Here is a 14,534-nt window from a genome sequence, read left to right on the forward strand (position 1 = left end):
GTTTATATGACCAAAAAAAAAAAATTGCTTGATTTTAATTAGTATAGTGTTGATTTTGGTTAGTAATTTAGTATAAGTATAACGTGTCCCTTCTAATTAATTTGCACACTTTACTAATTTAACTTCCCAAAAAGCCAAAAAATGGCGGTGAGAGTCTGAGAGAGAGTTGCTGCAAAAAACATTGAAGACTATAGTGTGTGCGGGACCCTTCTTTATAATGGGTTCCTCTTTCTCGTTGCAGTGTCCCGGTCGTAGTAGAGTCATGAGTTATGACCTCTTAACATTCAGCTGTACCATTCAAAAAAAGAAAAAAAGTTTGTCATATTTGATAAGTAAGGAACAGAGTGTGAAATGAGAATCGAGTAAAAAAGCAAAGCAGTGTAAAGTGTAAACCAAAGTAAAGACTAAAGAGGCTCACAGTCACTTGACTGGGAATATTTCTTTTCAGGAAGAGGAAGACGAAGAGGTTTCATTAGCATTTAGCATTAAGCATTTTTTATGGTGATGGAGCGTAAAGGAAGTGAGAGCCCGGTTTCTGTCAGGCAGTGGAGCAGTGAATCTAGCTCTCTTTCTTCACGTAATGGTGCTGCTGGCCATGCTCGCTCCTCCTCCCTAACTCTCACCGGAAACAATGGAATCTCAACCGTCAAGAGGAATCAAAATGTTGCCGCCAAAGCCGCCGCTCAGCGCCTCGCACAGGTCATGGCTTCCCAGACCGCCGACGACGATGATGACGACGACGACGACGATCTCGGATTTCGCTACGCTGCTCCTCCACCTCTCTCTCTATCCAGGAATGCCATCAAATCTACCAGCAACATCACCTCCCGCACTCGTAGATCTCCCTCTCCTGCGGTGGGTTCTTCTTTCCTTTTCCTTTTCTTCCTCGTTTAGTTGCTACTTGTTACTCTAACCGACTAACTAAATACTTTGGATTCTTTAATGCTGTGAATTGCTATATTAATTAGTTACCTCAGAATCCTGTGGTTGTGGAAGAAGCACCAGCATCAGCGTCGTATCTTCGTCCGGCTCCGGCACTATCACCGGCACCGGCACCGGCACAATCACCTACCGTGAATAGACCACCGCTCAGCCTCAGGACTCCTACTCTGGCCGCAGCAGCTCCAGCTCCAGCTCCAGCTCCACTCGACCCTCTCATTCGCTCCAATAAGTCAAAGGATAAAAGGTAAATTTAACTAACTACCACTCTCACGCTCACTCTGGCTCATTCCTCTGCATTACAAATTGTTTATTTCTAGTTCTGATAAGACGCGAATGCTTCCTTAGTTGGATTTGGATATTTTAATATGAAAACTGCAATAGCAATTTTGAGCTCCTCTATCTGCATTATCATGTAACTCAGTTTAGCGGAATATTTACAGGTTTCCGTTTGACTCCGGCCTTGTTCAACCAAAAGATTCAGGAGGAAACCGTGATGCTTCTGCACTTCTTGATGAGGTTAGTTGCTTCTTGTACCACACCTTTGGTATGCATTTCCCATAAAGAGGATTTGTATGTTTCGAATTGAGGTGTCTTCTCTGTCTGCAGGTTGATATGCTCCAGGAAGAGAATGAAAGCATTCTTGACAAGGTATTTTAATATTATCTCTTTCTCCCTCGTGATGCTGATAGTACTAACCTTGGTTGAAACTGATACACACAGCTCAGAGTTGAGGAAGAGAGATGCAAGGAAGCAGAGGCCAGAGTTAGGGAGCTTGAGAAACAGGTACTTGCTTTATTTCTTTCTTGGTATATGATTGAGGTTTACTAAATGATTGTCTGCTTGTTCTCTGTTGACATGCTTAAATAGTTTCACCTATAAGTATAAATGATAAAACTTTTTTGCTTCTTCTATTTTACTTCTGAAATTTATTATATTTATGTTTACATGCCTATTGTGAAAAAGATGGTAGAAACTCACTCTAGATTGGTTGGTCACGTGTGAAGAGACTTGTAAAGAGTAGTTTGATGGGAGGGTAGCCTCGTAGTTTGAGGTAGAGGACACCATAACATTGTTTGATCATCATGTATCCAACTCCACTTAGTTGCAAAAGACTTGATTGTTCTTGTATGTGTGTTATGAGACAATTCAGATTTCTGCATTTGCGGTGTTTAATTAATTAATCTTTCTTTATGTTGGAGTCTGCAGGTAGCTTCTCTTGGAGAAGGTGTATCTTTGGAAGCTAAACTTTTGAGCAGGTTAGTGAATTATATCTTAACTCTTTCAAGTGGATTTTCTTTCACTTAATAGTATATATGACACACCTGCATTATGACATTGCAGAAAGGAAGCAGCATTGCGCCAAAGAGAGGTAATGTGGGAATAACTTGAAGTGTAGATGTGTGTATCATAAAAGAAGTATGTATACTTCACAGAGAATGGAGCTATTGTTCACCAAATAGTAGCATGTACCATCTCTTGTTGGATACAGGCTGCACTTAAAAATGCCAAAGACTCTAAGGATGGAATTGGTAAGGAAATCACATCTCTGAAGGCTGCAGTTGAGGTGCATATGCTTTCTTCCCCCCTTGATTATTGCCAGCATAAATAATTTTTTCTAAGAATTATTCCTCTCTTGTTGTTATATGTTGAAATGATTTCTTCTCCAATAGAATGCAAAAGTTGAAGTGGCAGCTGCTGTGAGCCAGTTAAATGGAGCTGAATCTGAAGTGAAAGCTCTTCGGTCAATGACACACAGAATGATATTAACTCAGAAAGAAATGGTATGTAATTCCCCAGTTGCAGGAGTCCGTTGGGATATGCTAGTTATTTGGGGAACTTACTGATAAATTGTTGTCTTTTCAGGAGGAAGTTGTTCTTAAGAGGTGTTGGCTTGCTCGGTATTGGGGTTTAGCTGCAAAATATGGTAAGCTGCTGTTTGGTTTAGCTTTATTTTTAATTTATTTTCTTCTGGGGATGTGGGATTATGGCATCCATTCCTGACATGACCTAGAAGCCATTTTAATATCAATTGTTCAATATGTTAATCAATTTGGAACGAACTTGAATGAACTCTTGAAGATTTTTATCATCGTTTTCAATTGTATTCACTGTTTGTGAATTTTTTAGATCTTAATGTTGTGACTGTTAACAAGTTTCAAGCTATGATACTGTGGCAAAATCTAATCTATGTTGACTTCACCGACTGAATACAAGGCTTAGCTGTTGTTATTGTTGTTTATGCATGCATCTTAATAACTTCGTTGTTTATGTTGTGCTTTATTGTAAATAGTTTCATACTCAAATTTCATGTCCAGTAAAATGGTAGGGTTGGGCAAGGAACTTAACAACAAACATAAAACTTAATGAATCATCAGGACATTGATAAAGAATACGGTAGTGTTAGTATTTTAATTGTCAGTATTTTAATCTTTGGTCATAGTATACGTGTTAGCATACACAATGTTTTGGGTGTTTATCTATTATTCTAGCATGAATATGAATTAGCTGATTTTAATAAGTCATTACTGCTAAATTTTATTTTGTGTAACATTTGCTATGGATTATAGGCATTTGTGCAGATGTTGCAGTTTCAAAGTATGAACTTTGGTCATCATTAGCCCCTCTTCCTTTTGAGGTTGTCCTTTCTGCAGGACAAAAAGCTAAGGAGGAATGCTGGGAAAAAGGCATGAAATAAAGACTTCTTACTCTTCATTTCATACTAATTTGTCAGCATTATAGGACAAATATGTGCTCATGTTATTTCTTCTTTAGTAATAATTTTTACTGTTCTGTTTCATGAACCCTTAGTTTTTCCAGATATAATTATAATCAGTTTTAAGCAGGTGATGAAGCCCCAGATAAGAGGAGCAAACTTGTTCCAGACTTGAATGATCTTACTGGAGAAGGAAATATCGAGAATATGCTTTCAGTTGAAATGGGACTGAAGGAGCTTGCATCTTTAAAGGTTTCTTTGAATGCATTGGTTTTCTTGTTTTCCTAACATTCCTCTACCGCACATTTTTATAATTAAACCATTTAAAATTTTCATGTTTTTGTTTAGAAGGCATTGTATTTGTTGCTTTGAATTCCCAATCAATAGTTGTCGTGCATAACCTGTCAAATCATTTTTCCTTTCTCATTTTGGTTGCTTACTTAAGGTTGAGGATGCTATTGTGCAAGTATTAGCCCAACAACGTCGTCCAAGTTCTGCTCGACAATCTGTCTCAGGTATGCATTCCCGCATTCATCACTATTCTAGTTAGTTTCTATTCTTAGTTTGAGTGACTGTCTACGGTCTACCTATAGACAAGGGTGAGTACCCCATTCCATGGCCAGGGTATGGCAAAAGTGAGCAGCCTTACAAGCGAAGTGCTTCTGTCCTTATCTGTTAAACCAGTACACGCATATTTCGACTTTATAGTTATAGGACAACAGGGGAAGTATATGACCTTGAAAGCACATTTGACTTCTATCTATTGGCCTTTTTCTATACGCAATAAAATGTGCTTGCCATTTTAACTAATAAATAAATTATAACATTCACACCCTTTTGACATTATAGATATTAAATCACCAGGGGACCCGAAGTTCATGGAAGCCTTTGGTAAGTTTCTCCCACCTACTATTTGCTGAATAAATATGTCTCTTGCAAATAATAAGGCTATTCTAAATGTCATTGTCTTTATGTAGAATTAAGTCCAGAGGAGTCTGAGGATGTTCTTTTCAAGGAGGTACAGATCTCCCCTTTTCCGAGTAAACAAATGGGGTTTAGCTCTCCCTTAATTCGTGATTTTTTATCTTTGATTGTTTGTGTTTTCTATAAGTTATTCTCTTCTGCATTATAGATAAACGGTTCTTTTAGTTTGATTTACATGTACAATTTTTAAATCATTAACAACACCTATTAATCTCTCAACCCTTTTCATTTTATCGATTGGTGGATTATAACCAGTAGGGATTGATGACCAATAGTTTATGTTTATTCTCACTATTCTCTATGCCAAACAAGAAATATAATTTGCAGTACTGAAACATGCCGTCTAAATTAAACTGTTCTATATGGACAGGCTTGGCTTACATATTTTTGGAGAAGAGCAAAGGCTCATGGTATAGAGGAGGACATTGCCAAAGAACGTCTTCAGTTTTGGATTGGTCGAAGTGTGCATTCTCCTACCTCGCATGATGCTGTTGACGGTAGTGATGACACATTTATTTTAATTAGTTACTTTGTACACAATTATATAGATGTATCAATTCGTGCCATCTTAGGTGGTTTGTAAGTAGAATGATCAGTTGTTTCACCATTAATCTTCCCCCATTTTAATGAATTCTTTTTTTATAGGAAAAAAAGGGGGAAAATTCACTATCAATTATCCGAGTGAATTTTTGCTAATGTTCCACTTTAATCATACAAGACAAAGCTGCATAACACCTCATTATGTGCATGGAGTAGCCTGAGTCTAGACTAGGGAAACGACAATGAAGGGGAGAGTCGTAGTGAATCATGGACACTTGTATTACTGGGCTTGTAGTAGCCACTATTTTTCTCCCCGGGTCAGGTGTAGTAGCCACTTGTATAAGACAAAGGATTGCACTTTTTTCCATCTACCATCCAGGCATCTACCATATAAATAGTTGCTCCTTCTCCCTGATTTCTGTTTTCTGTTTTCTGTACCCATTCACCCCGGTGGTGCTAAATTAGTTCACATCTGAATTCAACTATGCTGGCATATGCACTTAATAGGTTATGCTTTATTTTTCGTCCCCATTTTGCACTCCATACTTCATAGGAATGAATTCTTGTTATTATACTTGAGAGTATTTCCAATTTGTCATTCGTTTATTTTCAAATTTCAGTTGACCAAGGACTTTTGGAGCTCAGGAAACTGGGGATTGAACATCGACTCTGGGAAGCATCCAGGAAAGAAGTTGATCACGAATATACTATTGCACCAACATTAACGACTTGACCTGAAATTAATGTTTAGTTAATTTCCTTTCATAGGTTTTTGACGTATTATATACACGAATGTTGGATTTAATCTTCCACTTACAAATTTGCCTCACACAATGGTGTTCAAGCGAGTTTATCCCACGTCTAGCATTAAGCTTTTTAACTACTTTTATAACACTTTTCAACAAAATTTAGGATCTTATGACACTCTAGTGCATTTCATTTACCCCTGTTTGGATGAGGCAAATAATATTGATAGCCCGTCAGCACAATGAGATAACATGCAATAATATTTTCAACCAAAACTGTCCCCAATATGATGTTTAGGAAAGTTTTGGTTTTACATGACTTTGAGCGATTGTAGAAGCTCAGCATGAAATTTGTGTTGGTTAAGTTTGAGACAGCAACAAGTCCTGGGTATGGACGAACTTCAATGATGGAAATATGGTCCTCTTGCATGCACCTTAATGGAGCATTGCTACAATTTCATGGAACAGCAACCATTTCTCATATTCAAGGGGTTCCTGCTTCTCATTTGTTATTGATACTAACTATTGCGGGAGAAGACCACGATGAAATCTCTAATGAAGAAGGTCTACAAATACTTCAATAAGAGAATGTATGTCATCTATTTATTTTTTGAACTGTATGTTCGTGATTTGAAGGATAATGATCATAAAGGAAGTGTTAACTCAGCTTCTACTATATCTTAAACGTGCAACAATAATTTGCATGTTTAAAAAATATATTTCTTTGGCACTTCCATATATGAAAATAGATTATAGATCTTTATCCTAAATATCTAGTGACAAACGAAATGCATGTCACTCCCTCCAACAATTTTAAGTCACAGCTTCGAGAAAACTGGCTTTCGTTTCTGCAGTTGTGCTGCTACTGCTTCAGTTAAATCACTTGACAACAATCTGGCAGAATTCATGGTTGCAACAAAGTCCAATCCCTGATCCACAGTTAAGTCCCTACTTTTAAGCAGCACTGTTTTTGTCCCCATGATTGCAAGGGGAGACTTGGCAGCAATTTCTGTCAAGTATCAAAATCACCAACTATATCAGGAAACTTACCATGTCATGAATGAAATATGAAGTGATGCCAATAACAATTTAGATGAACCACTTCACTCGAGTAGTGTAGTGTAGCAGACTATAGACTCTTAAGTATTAATTCTATAGTGTATAAATCAATTCCATAATAAGGTCATCCAATTAGACTAAAATCGATAAGATGAACACTGACCCTGAGCAAGAACCGAGACAGCTTGATCGAGGTCATCTTTGGAAGGGAAAGCGCGAGAAACGAGGCCCAACTGCTTAGCCTCGGAACCGGAAAACCGGCGAGCTGTCAAGGCCAACTCCATGGCGTTACCGTAGCCAACAATTAATGGCAGTCTCTGAAGAGTGCCGAGATCAGCAGCCAGGGCCAAATCAACCTCCTTCACCGAAAAGAACGCGTCCTCCGTGCAATACCTTAAGTCACAGGCTGTCACGATGTCAATTGCACCCCCGATGCAAGCGCCATGGATACTAGCAATCACTGGCTTTCGGCACCGCTCCAACGCCGTGACGGAATCTTGCATCGCCAGGATCTGCCGACGGAGACTCTCCCCGGCATCGTGGTAGGACTGCGTGATAGATTTCAACTGGGAAATGTCGATGCCGGAGCAGAAGTGATCACCTGCGCCGGATAACACGATGACGTTGACGTCACGGTTGTGGTCCAGGGCATACAGGGCTTTGGGGAACTCAGTGAAGAAATCATACGTCAGAGCGTTGCGTTGTCTCGGACGATTCAAGTAAAGGTGGAACACCCCTGATTTGGGGTTCTTCTCTACTACCTCTAGGGTTTTGTATTTCTCCTCCGCCATTGATTTCCCTAATTTTCTTCTTCCACTTCCCGATAAGGCAGGCACATTTCTTAGTTTCTATTTACTTCACTTTCATAAAGATAAAATTTTTCTTGTCCAAATTTAAGATTTTAAAAAAGAATTTAGCTAACATAAACAAAAAAATAATAGGTCCTACCGGGAGTCGAACCCAGGTCGCTGGATTCAAAGTCCAGAGTGCTAACCACTACACCATAGAACCAATTATATTTATTTATCCAGAAAAGATTTAGTGATACTCTTTTGTATGCCTTATATACTAGCAAATAAAAAACAAAAACGAGTAATTTGTATAGTAAAATGATTATAAATTATCCTATTAATTCTAAATTAAAAAGACTTGGGAATTTTTTTATTTTGTTATGTTTTCAAAAATTAAATATACATATAAATTTTTATCCATTTAAAAATTAGAAGGATTAATTAAAACTTTTAATTATTACTAATTTTTTTATCTTTCAATAGATTAAAAGGATATGTATTCACCACCTTTTCTTTGTGAGTTAGAGACTTTCAATGAGTTGAGAGGAAGCTAAGGCACATATCATTACCCTTATTATGTGCTAATATAATATTTATTTTATGTGTTAAATACGTATATAATTTAATTTAGGTGTTTGTTATGGTACGATGATAAATTCATACGTACCGATATGTTTAAAATATGGATAAATAATAACAATTCACGTGGAATTTATTTTCCACATCAACATTTAATTTTTGTTTTTTAAATATATATTATATCACCACTTTTACTAATACATCCCTTTAATTAAATAAAAATAAAAAAAATATTTTTTATTTAATTTTATAAAAAGTCTTAAACATCCTTCTTTTATTTGATTAGACAAAAATATCTTTTTAAATTAACAAAATTTTAGAATTCAATTAATCCTAATTTTATAGTTTCAAATAATTTAAACAACAAAACAAAAACATATTAAAAAAAAAATCAATCATTCTTCATCTTCTCCAATTACTCCTCTGAAGCAAAGAAGTGAAAATCCCAAACCAAAATCCTAGGTTATTCGCCGCTGATTCATACATGTTCAAGATTGCGCTCAAGGAGTGCAGGCACGTGTTTGAGAATCTCGGCTCCATTGTTGATGTTGGTGGTGTCTCCAAGCTTATTCATCAAGAGTTTCCGCAGTGGAAGTGCACCGTTTTCGACCAGCCGGAGGTTGTTGGTAACCTCAAAGGAGATGGGAATTTGAACTTTGTTGCCGGTGACATGTTCAAATCGATCCCTTCTGCTGATGCAGTCTTACGGCAGCAACAAAGAATCTAGGGTCTTGGTTTGGGACTTTTACTGCTTTGTTTCAGAGGGTAATTGGAGAAGATGAAGAACGATCGATTTTTTGTTTCTTTGATATATTTTTCTTAGAGGGGGCACGAATGATTAGAGAAATTGGAGAAGATGAAGAAATTTTGATTTTTTTGTTTTTTTAATATGTTTTTGTTTTGTTGTTTAAATTATTTGAAACTATAAAATTAGGATTAATTGAATTTTAAAATTTTGTTAATTTAAAAGGATATTTTTGTCTAATCAAATAAAAGAAGAATGTTTAAGTCTTTTTATAAAATTAAATAAAAAATATTTTTTTATTTTTATTTAATTAAATGGGTATATTAGTAAAAGTGGTGATATAATATAGGGTAAAAAAACCCTAATAAGCCAAGGCAAGAATCATGTTACGTAAATAAGCCAAAGCGAAAATCGTTTCAGCAATCAGCCAAACACTATCTTAATGTAATTCGAACCAGTGTGGTTCGAACTACATTCCTTAATAAATCGAACCAGAGTGGTTCGAATTAGGGTGAGAAAAACCTTGAACGTAATTCAAACCAAGGTGGTTCGAACTCAAATTCAACGTAATTCGAACTGGGGTAGTTCGAATTACCCTTGAAGTGGCTCCTTAGTAATTCGAACCCACCTGGTTCGAATTACTCGTGATTCGGCTATATAAGGAGTTCGAATCAGCCTCATTCGAACCATTCTTCCTTTTCCCTACCCCACCAAATCCAAGAGAAAACGACCCAGATTCTCTCCGACGAAGACCTGAACGGAATACTCTGCTGATGGGGGACGATCCGGTACGGTTATATCACTTGGACGGAGTTGCTCATATAGCCGGGGTCATCAACGACGAGGTTAGTACAGAAATAACTTCGTGCTAGCGGTATATGTGACTTAGTGGTTTTGCATTTTATTTTAGTGGCAGTTTATGTTAGCGGTAAAGTGTAGTGGTATTGCTGGTGGTTTAGTTGAGAGGTTTAGGATGCGGGTTAGATGGTGGTTTAGTTGGTGGTTTATCTAGTTGGTTTCTGTTGGTGGTTTATGTTAGTGGTTTACGTTAGTTGCTTAATGCTAACTGTTTTACGTTAGTGGTAGGTGTTGGTTGTTTTGTGTTGGTTGTTTTATGGTGGTGGTTTAGTTGGTGGTTTATGTTAGTTGTTTTATGTTAGTGGTATGGTTTAGTTGTTTTATGTTAGCTGTTTTATGTTAGTGGTTTATGTTGGTTTTTTTTATGTTGGTGGTTTATGTTAGTTGTTTTATGTTACTGGTTTGTGTTAATTGTTTTATTTTAGTGGTTTGTGTTAGTTGTTATATGTTAGCTGTTTTTTGTTAATGGTTTTAGTTAAGCTATTTTATGTTAGTGGTTCTAGTTAAGCTGTTTTATGTTAGTGGTTTAGTTGTGTGGTCTATGGTAGTTGTTTTGCATGTGGTTCTCATTCATGGATATTTATGCGGTTTGATTTAGTATGATGTTTTGTTGATGATTTATCGTGTTGGTTATGTTTGGCATTGGTTATGAAGCTGGTTCTAACAATGCGGTGCTTGTCATGCGCAGTCTCAGCGATGCATCAGGAGCATGCGGCGGCAGCAGGGCATGCGACTCGATGACAGATACGTTCCGTACTTGCAGATGGCAGGACTATACCATCTTGCAAGGCTGAACGACAGATGGTTCCAGTTAGACGAGGCCCTTGTCAGTGCATTCGTGGAGCGATGGCGTCCGGAGACGCACACGTTTCATGTGCCGTTCGGAGAGTGCACGGTCACACTTCAGGACGTGGCATACCAGTTGGGTTTGCCAGTGGACGGGCGTTACGTGAGTGGCTGCCTATCAGAGTTTCAGATATACATCCAGGGTGGCCGTCCAGCCTGGGTATGGTTCCAGGAGTTGCTTGGAGTGACTCCTCCTCCCAGCCAGGTTCAGAAGTACGCAGTGAACTGTAGCTGGTTTCAGGAGACTTTTGGTGAGTGCCCCGAGGGAGCCGATGACGAGACTGTGCGGAGATATGCCCGTGCGTACATCATGATGTTGTTGGGTACGCAGCTGTTTGCGGACAAGTCGGGCAACCGCGTTCACATCAGATGGCTTCCCTACGTAGCTAGGCTGGAGGAGATGGGTACCTACAAGTGGGGTTCTGCAGCACTGGCATGGTTGTACTGGTGCATGTGCCGAGTAGCGAACATACATGTGGTCAAGTTAGCGGGCCCACTTCAGCTACTTCAATCTTGGATCTTCTGGTGCTTTCCTCTGTTTAGGCCTGCAGGGTATGAGACATTCAGCTGGCCATTGGCCTCGAGGTACTCTACTCAGCCTTCTCTATTTCAATTTAATTTGCATAACTCCATGTTCATTAATAATGTATTACAAACCCTAAACACACATTTAAGTAGCCATAAGACACATGTATGATGCAGGTGGTCAGGTTACAACCCTTCCGGTAGCGAGAAGGGTCCTAGAGTGCAGATGTAAAGGCTGAGGATAGACCGGTTACAGGACAGAGAGGTGAGTATGCTACTTAAACAGTTTCTTTATTTAACCACACTTTATGAGTTGGGTCCATGAGTTGTCCTGACAATGGAGAGTTCTCCGTGCAGTTTATCTGGATGCCGTACAGCAGCCCCGACGTACTTCAGGTTGTGCATCCAGAGGCTTTGGAGCCTCGGCATATGGCGTTGTGGCGGTCTGTGATGTCGCTGATCTACTTTGCCGTCATAGAGTGGCATCAGATAGATAGGGTGCTTCCGCAGTTCGGAGGGGTGCAGCCTCGTCCGAATCCCGCCCTGAACATCGACTTTCTGATGTCGAAGGATGGCAGAGGTGGTGATCGATGGTTCCCGTACCATTTGCAGAAGTGGCATCTCTATTGGGACGACCGTGCGGAGACCGTGCTGAGGTTCGATGTTGTTGCCGACCCTGGACCATCGCATGAGTTCCTCGAGTGGTGGAGTCAGCATGGAAAGAGGTTCCTGTCTCCGGAGATGCACTTGGGGGATCCGAGGGCGGTTCCTATTCCAATTGAGGCCTCACAGCGGGGTGCTGGGCGAGTTCCTGACATGGATCGACCTGAGGACGTGCCGGACAGGCGGCGGGTTGAGAGGAGAGCTCGTGTCGGGACACGACAGAGCCAGCGTGACTGGAGGTGGCTTGAGCATGCTATGGACCATGATGACGATGCGGGTCCCGCTGGAGGTAGACGACGAGGCCAGGGAGGGAGACGGAGAGGGCGTGTTGCGGCGGACCACCCTGGTCGTGACCCTGACGACGATCAGCATGGGCCCGTGGGCGGGGATGGTGCAGGGGCTGTAGCAGTTGCTGGTGTTAGTACCCACGATTGCGGACATGGAGGTGAGTGGTATGGGTCAGGTATGGGTGACGGGGCTGACCCTGGGGACGCTGGACTCAGGTCGGGGCCTCTTGGAGATTACTTCGTTGGTGTACCCGCCCATGACCAGCCTCAGCAGGAGGGTACCCCATGGGTTATTCCGGGATCACAGTGGTCAGACTTCCTTGCCTCAGATACGCTAGATGCGGACTTCGGGGTCAGCAGTTTCTAGAGGAGATTACCGCCATCATGCAGGAGGACGTGCAGTCCCGGAGACGTGGTCAGACCTCCGGCACGCAGGCACCTTTAGATGTTGATCTGAATGAGCCTCCTACGGCATCTGTTGGTGACCATTTTGGTTTGGGAGGTACACCACCATCCGCCTACACTACTGCATCAGAGTCTGTTGCCGGGCCGTCCGCGGCACCCATCCATGTTACCCCACCTGCATAGCCTGCCACGCATGAGGACGCGGATGAGATCGAGGATGAGGAGCCGTTTATCCGCAGAGGTCAGAGGGCACGGGTACCCCGTCGTTGTGGTACGGGTTCGCATCTGTTTAGATGATTCACGTTTGATGTATTTTGTTCCTTAGGGTTCATTTATGTATGATAGCCATATGTACTTTTGTTGTTATTTTATAGCTGTTTTCCTTTGTTGTTTGTTCATCGTATTGTACTTTGAAAACTGGTGTTTACGGGATTGGTCAGTGACTATTTATAATCATTGAATCATATAACAGTTTAATGTTTACATTTAGTTATTAAATTTTGCATTTATGGGACTTGTAGCAATACTCAAAGTGAAACATAACATATTCATTACTTAACGCAGCATGCACAGTACAATGTAGAAAGATCTTTAATTTACATAACTGCTCAAAAATAACATTTAACAGGAAAAGTTAAATATAATAAGTACTAATACTAACAACATGGCTACTAATGGCCTCCTGTGTGAGACGATCCTCCAAGCTGTGGGCAACTCCGATGTGTGTGTCCGGGTTGGCGACAGAGGCCACACCTCTTTGGCCGGTTCGGATTTGCCTCGTCCATATTCGTCCGTATCCTAGTGGATCTCGGACGACCCTCTCTCGCACGCCTCTTGTCAGGGTCCGGAATCACCGTGGGCCCGTCGTAAGGTGGCCAGAAGCCCTCCGGGATCAGAGGTGTGAATCCCATCCGATACACACTGAATACATAACTAATCTGATACACGCTGTGAACATAAGAGGTCCATGTAACCCGTGAGTAGGCACAGCATGCAAGTGCGTGTTGACACGGGAAATGAAGCGCCTGGAAGTACCCGCAGTCACATGTCCGAGAGGCAAGCGATACTCTGTAGCTACCCAACGAGAAAGAACCAGTCGGAGTGGTCTCTGCTACGGTGAACTCGGAGTTATCCCGGTCATACAAAGTCACCATGAAGCACCTGGCCGTCTTCAAGTTGGCCTCAATACACTTCACCAAGTGCTGACTGAATTGTTGTCCGGTTCCCATCTGGGCCTCAGCTTCTCTCCCCTTGCGAACAAAGAGTTCCGCAAGCCTTCCATACGTTGCCTTCACCAAGGAGGATACAGGGAGATTTCTGACACCCTTGAGGATTGAGTTCACACACTCGGAGATATTCATCGTCATGTGACCGAATCTCCGCCCCTCATCACGATGCTGAGTCCACAAGGAATAATCAATCCGGTTCGCCCACTCACACATCGCCGGGTCCTCAGACCGCAGAATATCAAACCAGTAATCAAACTCAACCTCGGTCTTTGCATACGCCGCATTCACTAGAAGCCTCCGTGCGTCCTTGCCCTTGAAGGTAAGGGCAAAATTAGCCGCTACGTGTCGAATGCAGAATGCACGGTAGGCAGATGGAGGTAACCAACCTCCGTCAAGAGCCTCAAGCGTAGCCTTGATGCCATTATGCCTGTCCGATATAACCAGCAGACCCGGCTGTGGTGTCATGTGCTGTCGAAGGTGGGAGAGAAAGAATGTCCAGGACTCTGCATTCTCACCCTCTACTAGTGCGAATGCAACAGGTAGAATGTTGGAGTTCCCGTCCTGTGCAATCGCGATGAGCAACGTTCCCCCGTACTTGCCATACAGATGTGTGTCGTCAATG

General features: G+C 41.0%; 2 protein-coding genes and 1 non-coding gene across 3 annotated transcripts; 1 reads left to right on the plus strand and 2 right to left on the minus strand.

The window, feature by feature from the left end:
- The first annotated feature begins 149 nt into the window (after positions 1-149).
- Positions 150-6,096, plus strand: LOC107617814 (coiled-coil domain-containing protein SCD2). Its single transcript, XM_088498407.1, has 17 exons — positions 150-855; positions 969-1,186; positions 1,383-1,458; positions 1,549-1,590; positions 1,663-1,725; positions 2,149-2,198; positions 2,284-2,311; positions 2,432-2,506; positions 2,613-2,723; positions 2,806-2,866; positions 3,510-3,626; positions 3,786-3,907; positions 4,101-4,170; positions 4,505-4,546; positions 4,633-4,673; positions 5,010-5,136; positions 5,800-6,096. The coding sequence occupies exons 1-17, from the start codon at positions 499-501 to the stop codon at positions 5,910-5,912; spliced, it is 1,713 nt and encodes a 570-aa protein (XP_088354533.1). The 5' UTR covers positions 150-498; the 3' UTR covers positions 5,913-6,096.
- Positions 6,097-6,506: 410 nt separating this feature from the next.
- Positions 6,507-7,967, minus strand: LOC107617815 (delta(3,5)-Delta(2,4)-dienoyl-CoA isomerase, peroxisomal). The gene is made up of 2 exons (XM_016319686.3): positions 7,148-7,967; positions 6,507-6,934 (listed from the first exon to the last, which is right to left on the minus strand). The coding sequence occupies exons 1-2, from the start codon at positions 7,773-7,775 to the stop codon at positions 6,744-6,746; spliced, it is 819 nt and encodes a 272-aa protein (XP_016175172.1). The 5' UTR covers positions 7,776-7,967; the 3' UTR covers positions 6,507-6,743.
- TRNAQ-UUG (transfer RNA glutamine (anticodon UUG)) lies at positions 7,924-7,995 on the minus strand. The gene has a single exon. It is a non-coding gene; the product is annotated as a tRNA-Gln (tRNA).
- Positions 7,996-14,534: the final 6,539 nt, after the last annotated feature.

This window comes from Arachis ipaensis, chromosome B9 (genome assembly GCF_059453495.1).
Source record: "Arachis ipaensis isolate K30076 ecotype BB chromosome B9, ASM5945349v1, whole genome shotgun sequence".
Classification (NCBI taxonomy): domain Eukaryota; kingdom Viridiplantae; phylum Streptophyta; class Magnoliopsida; order Fabales; family Fabaceae; genus Arachis; species Arachis ipaensis.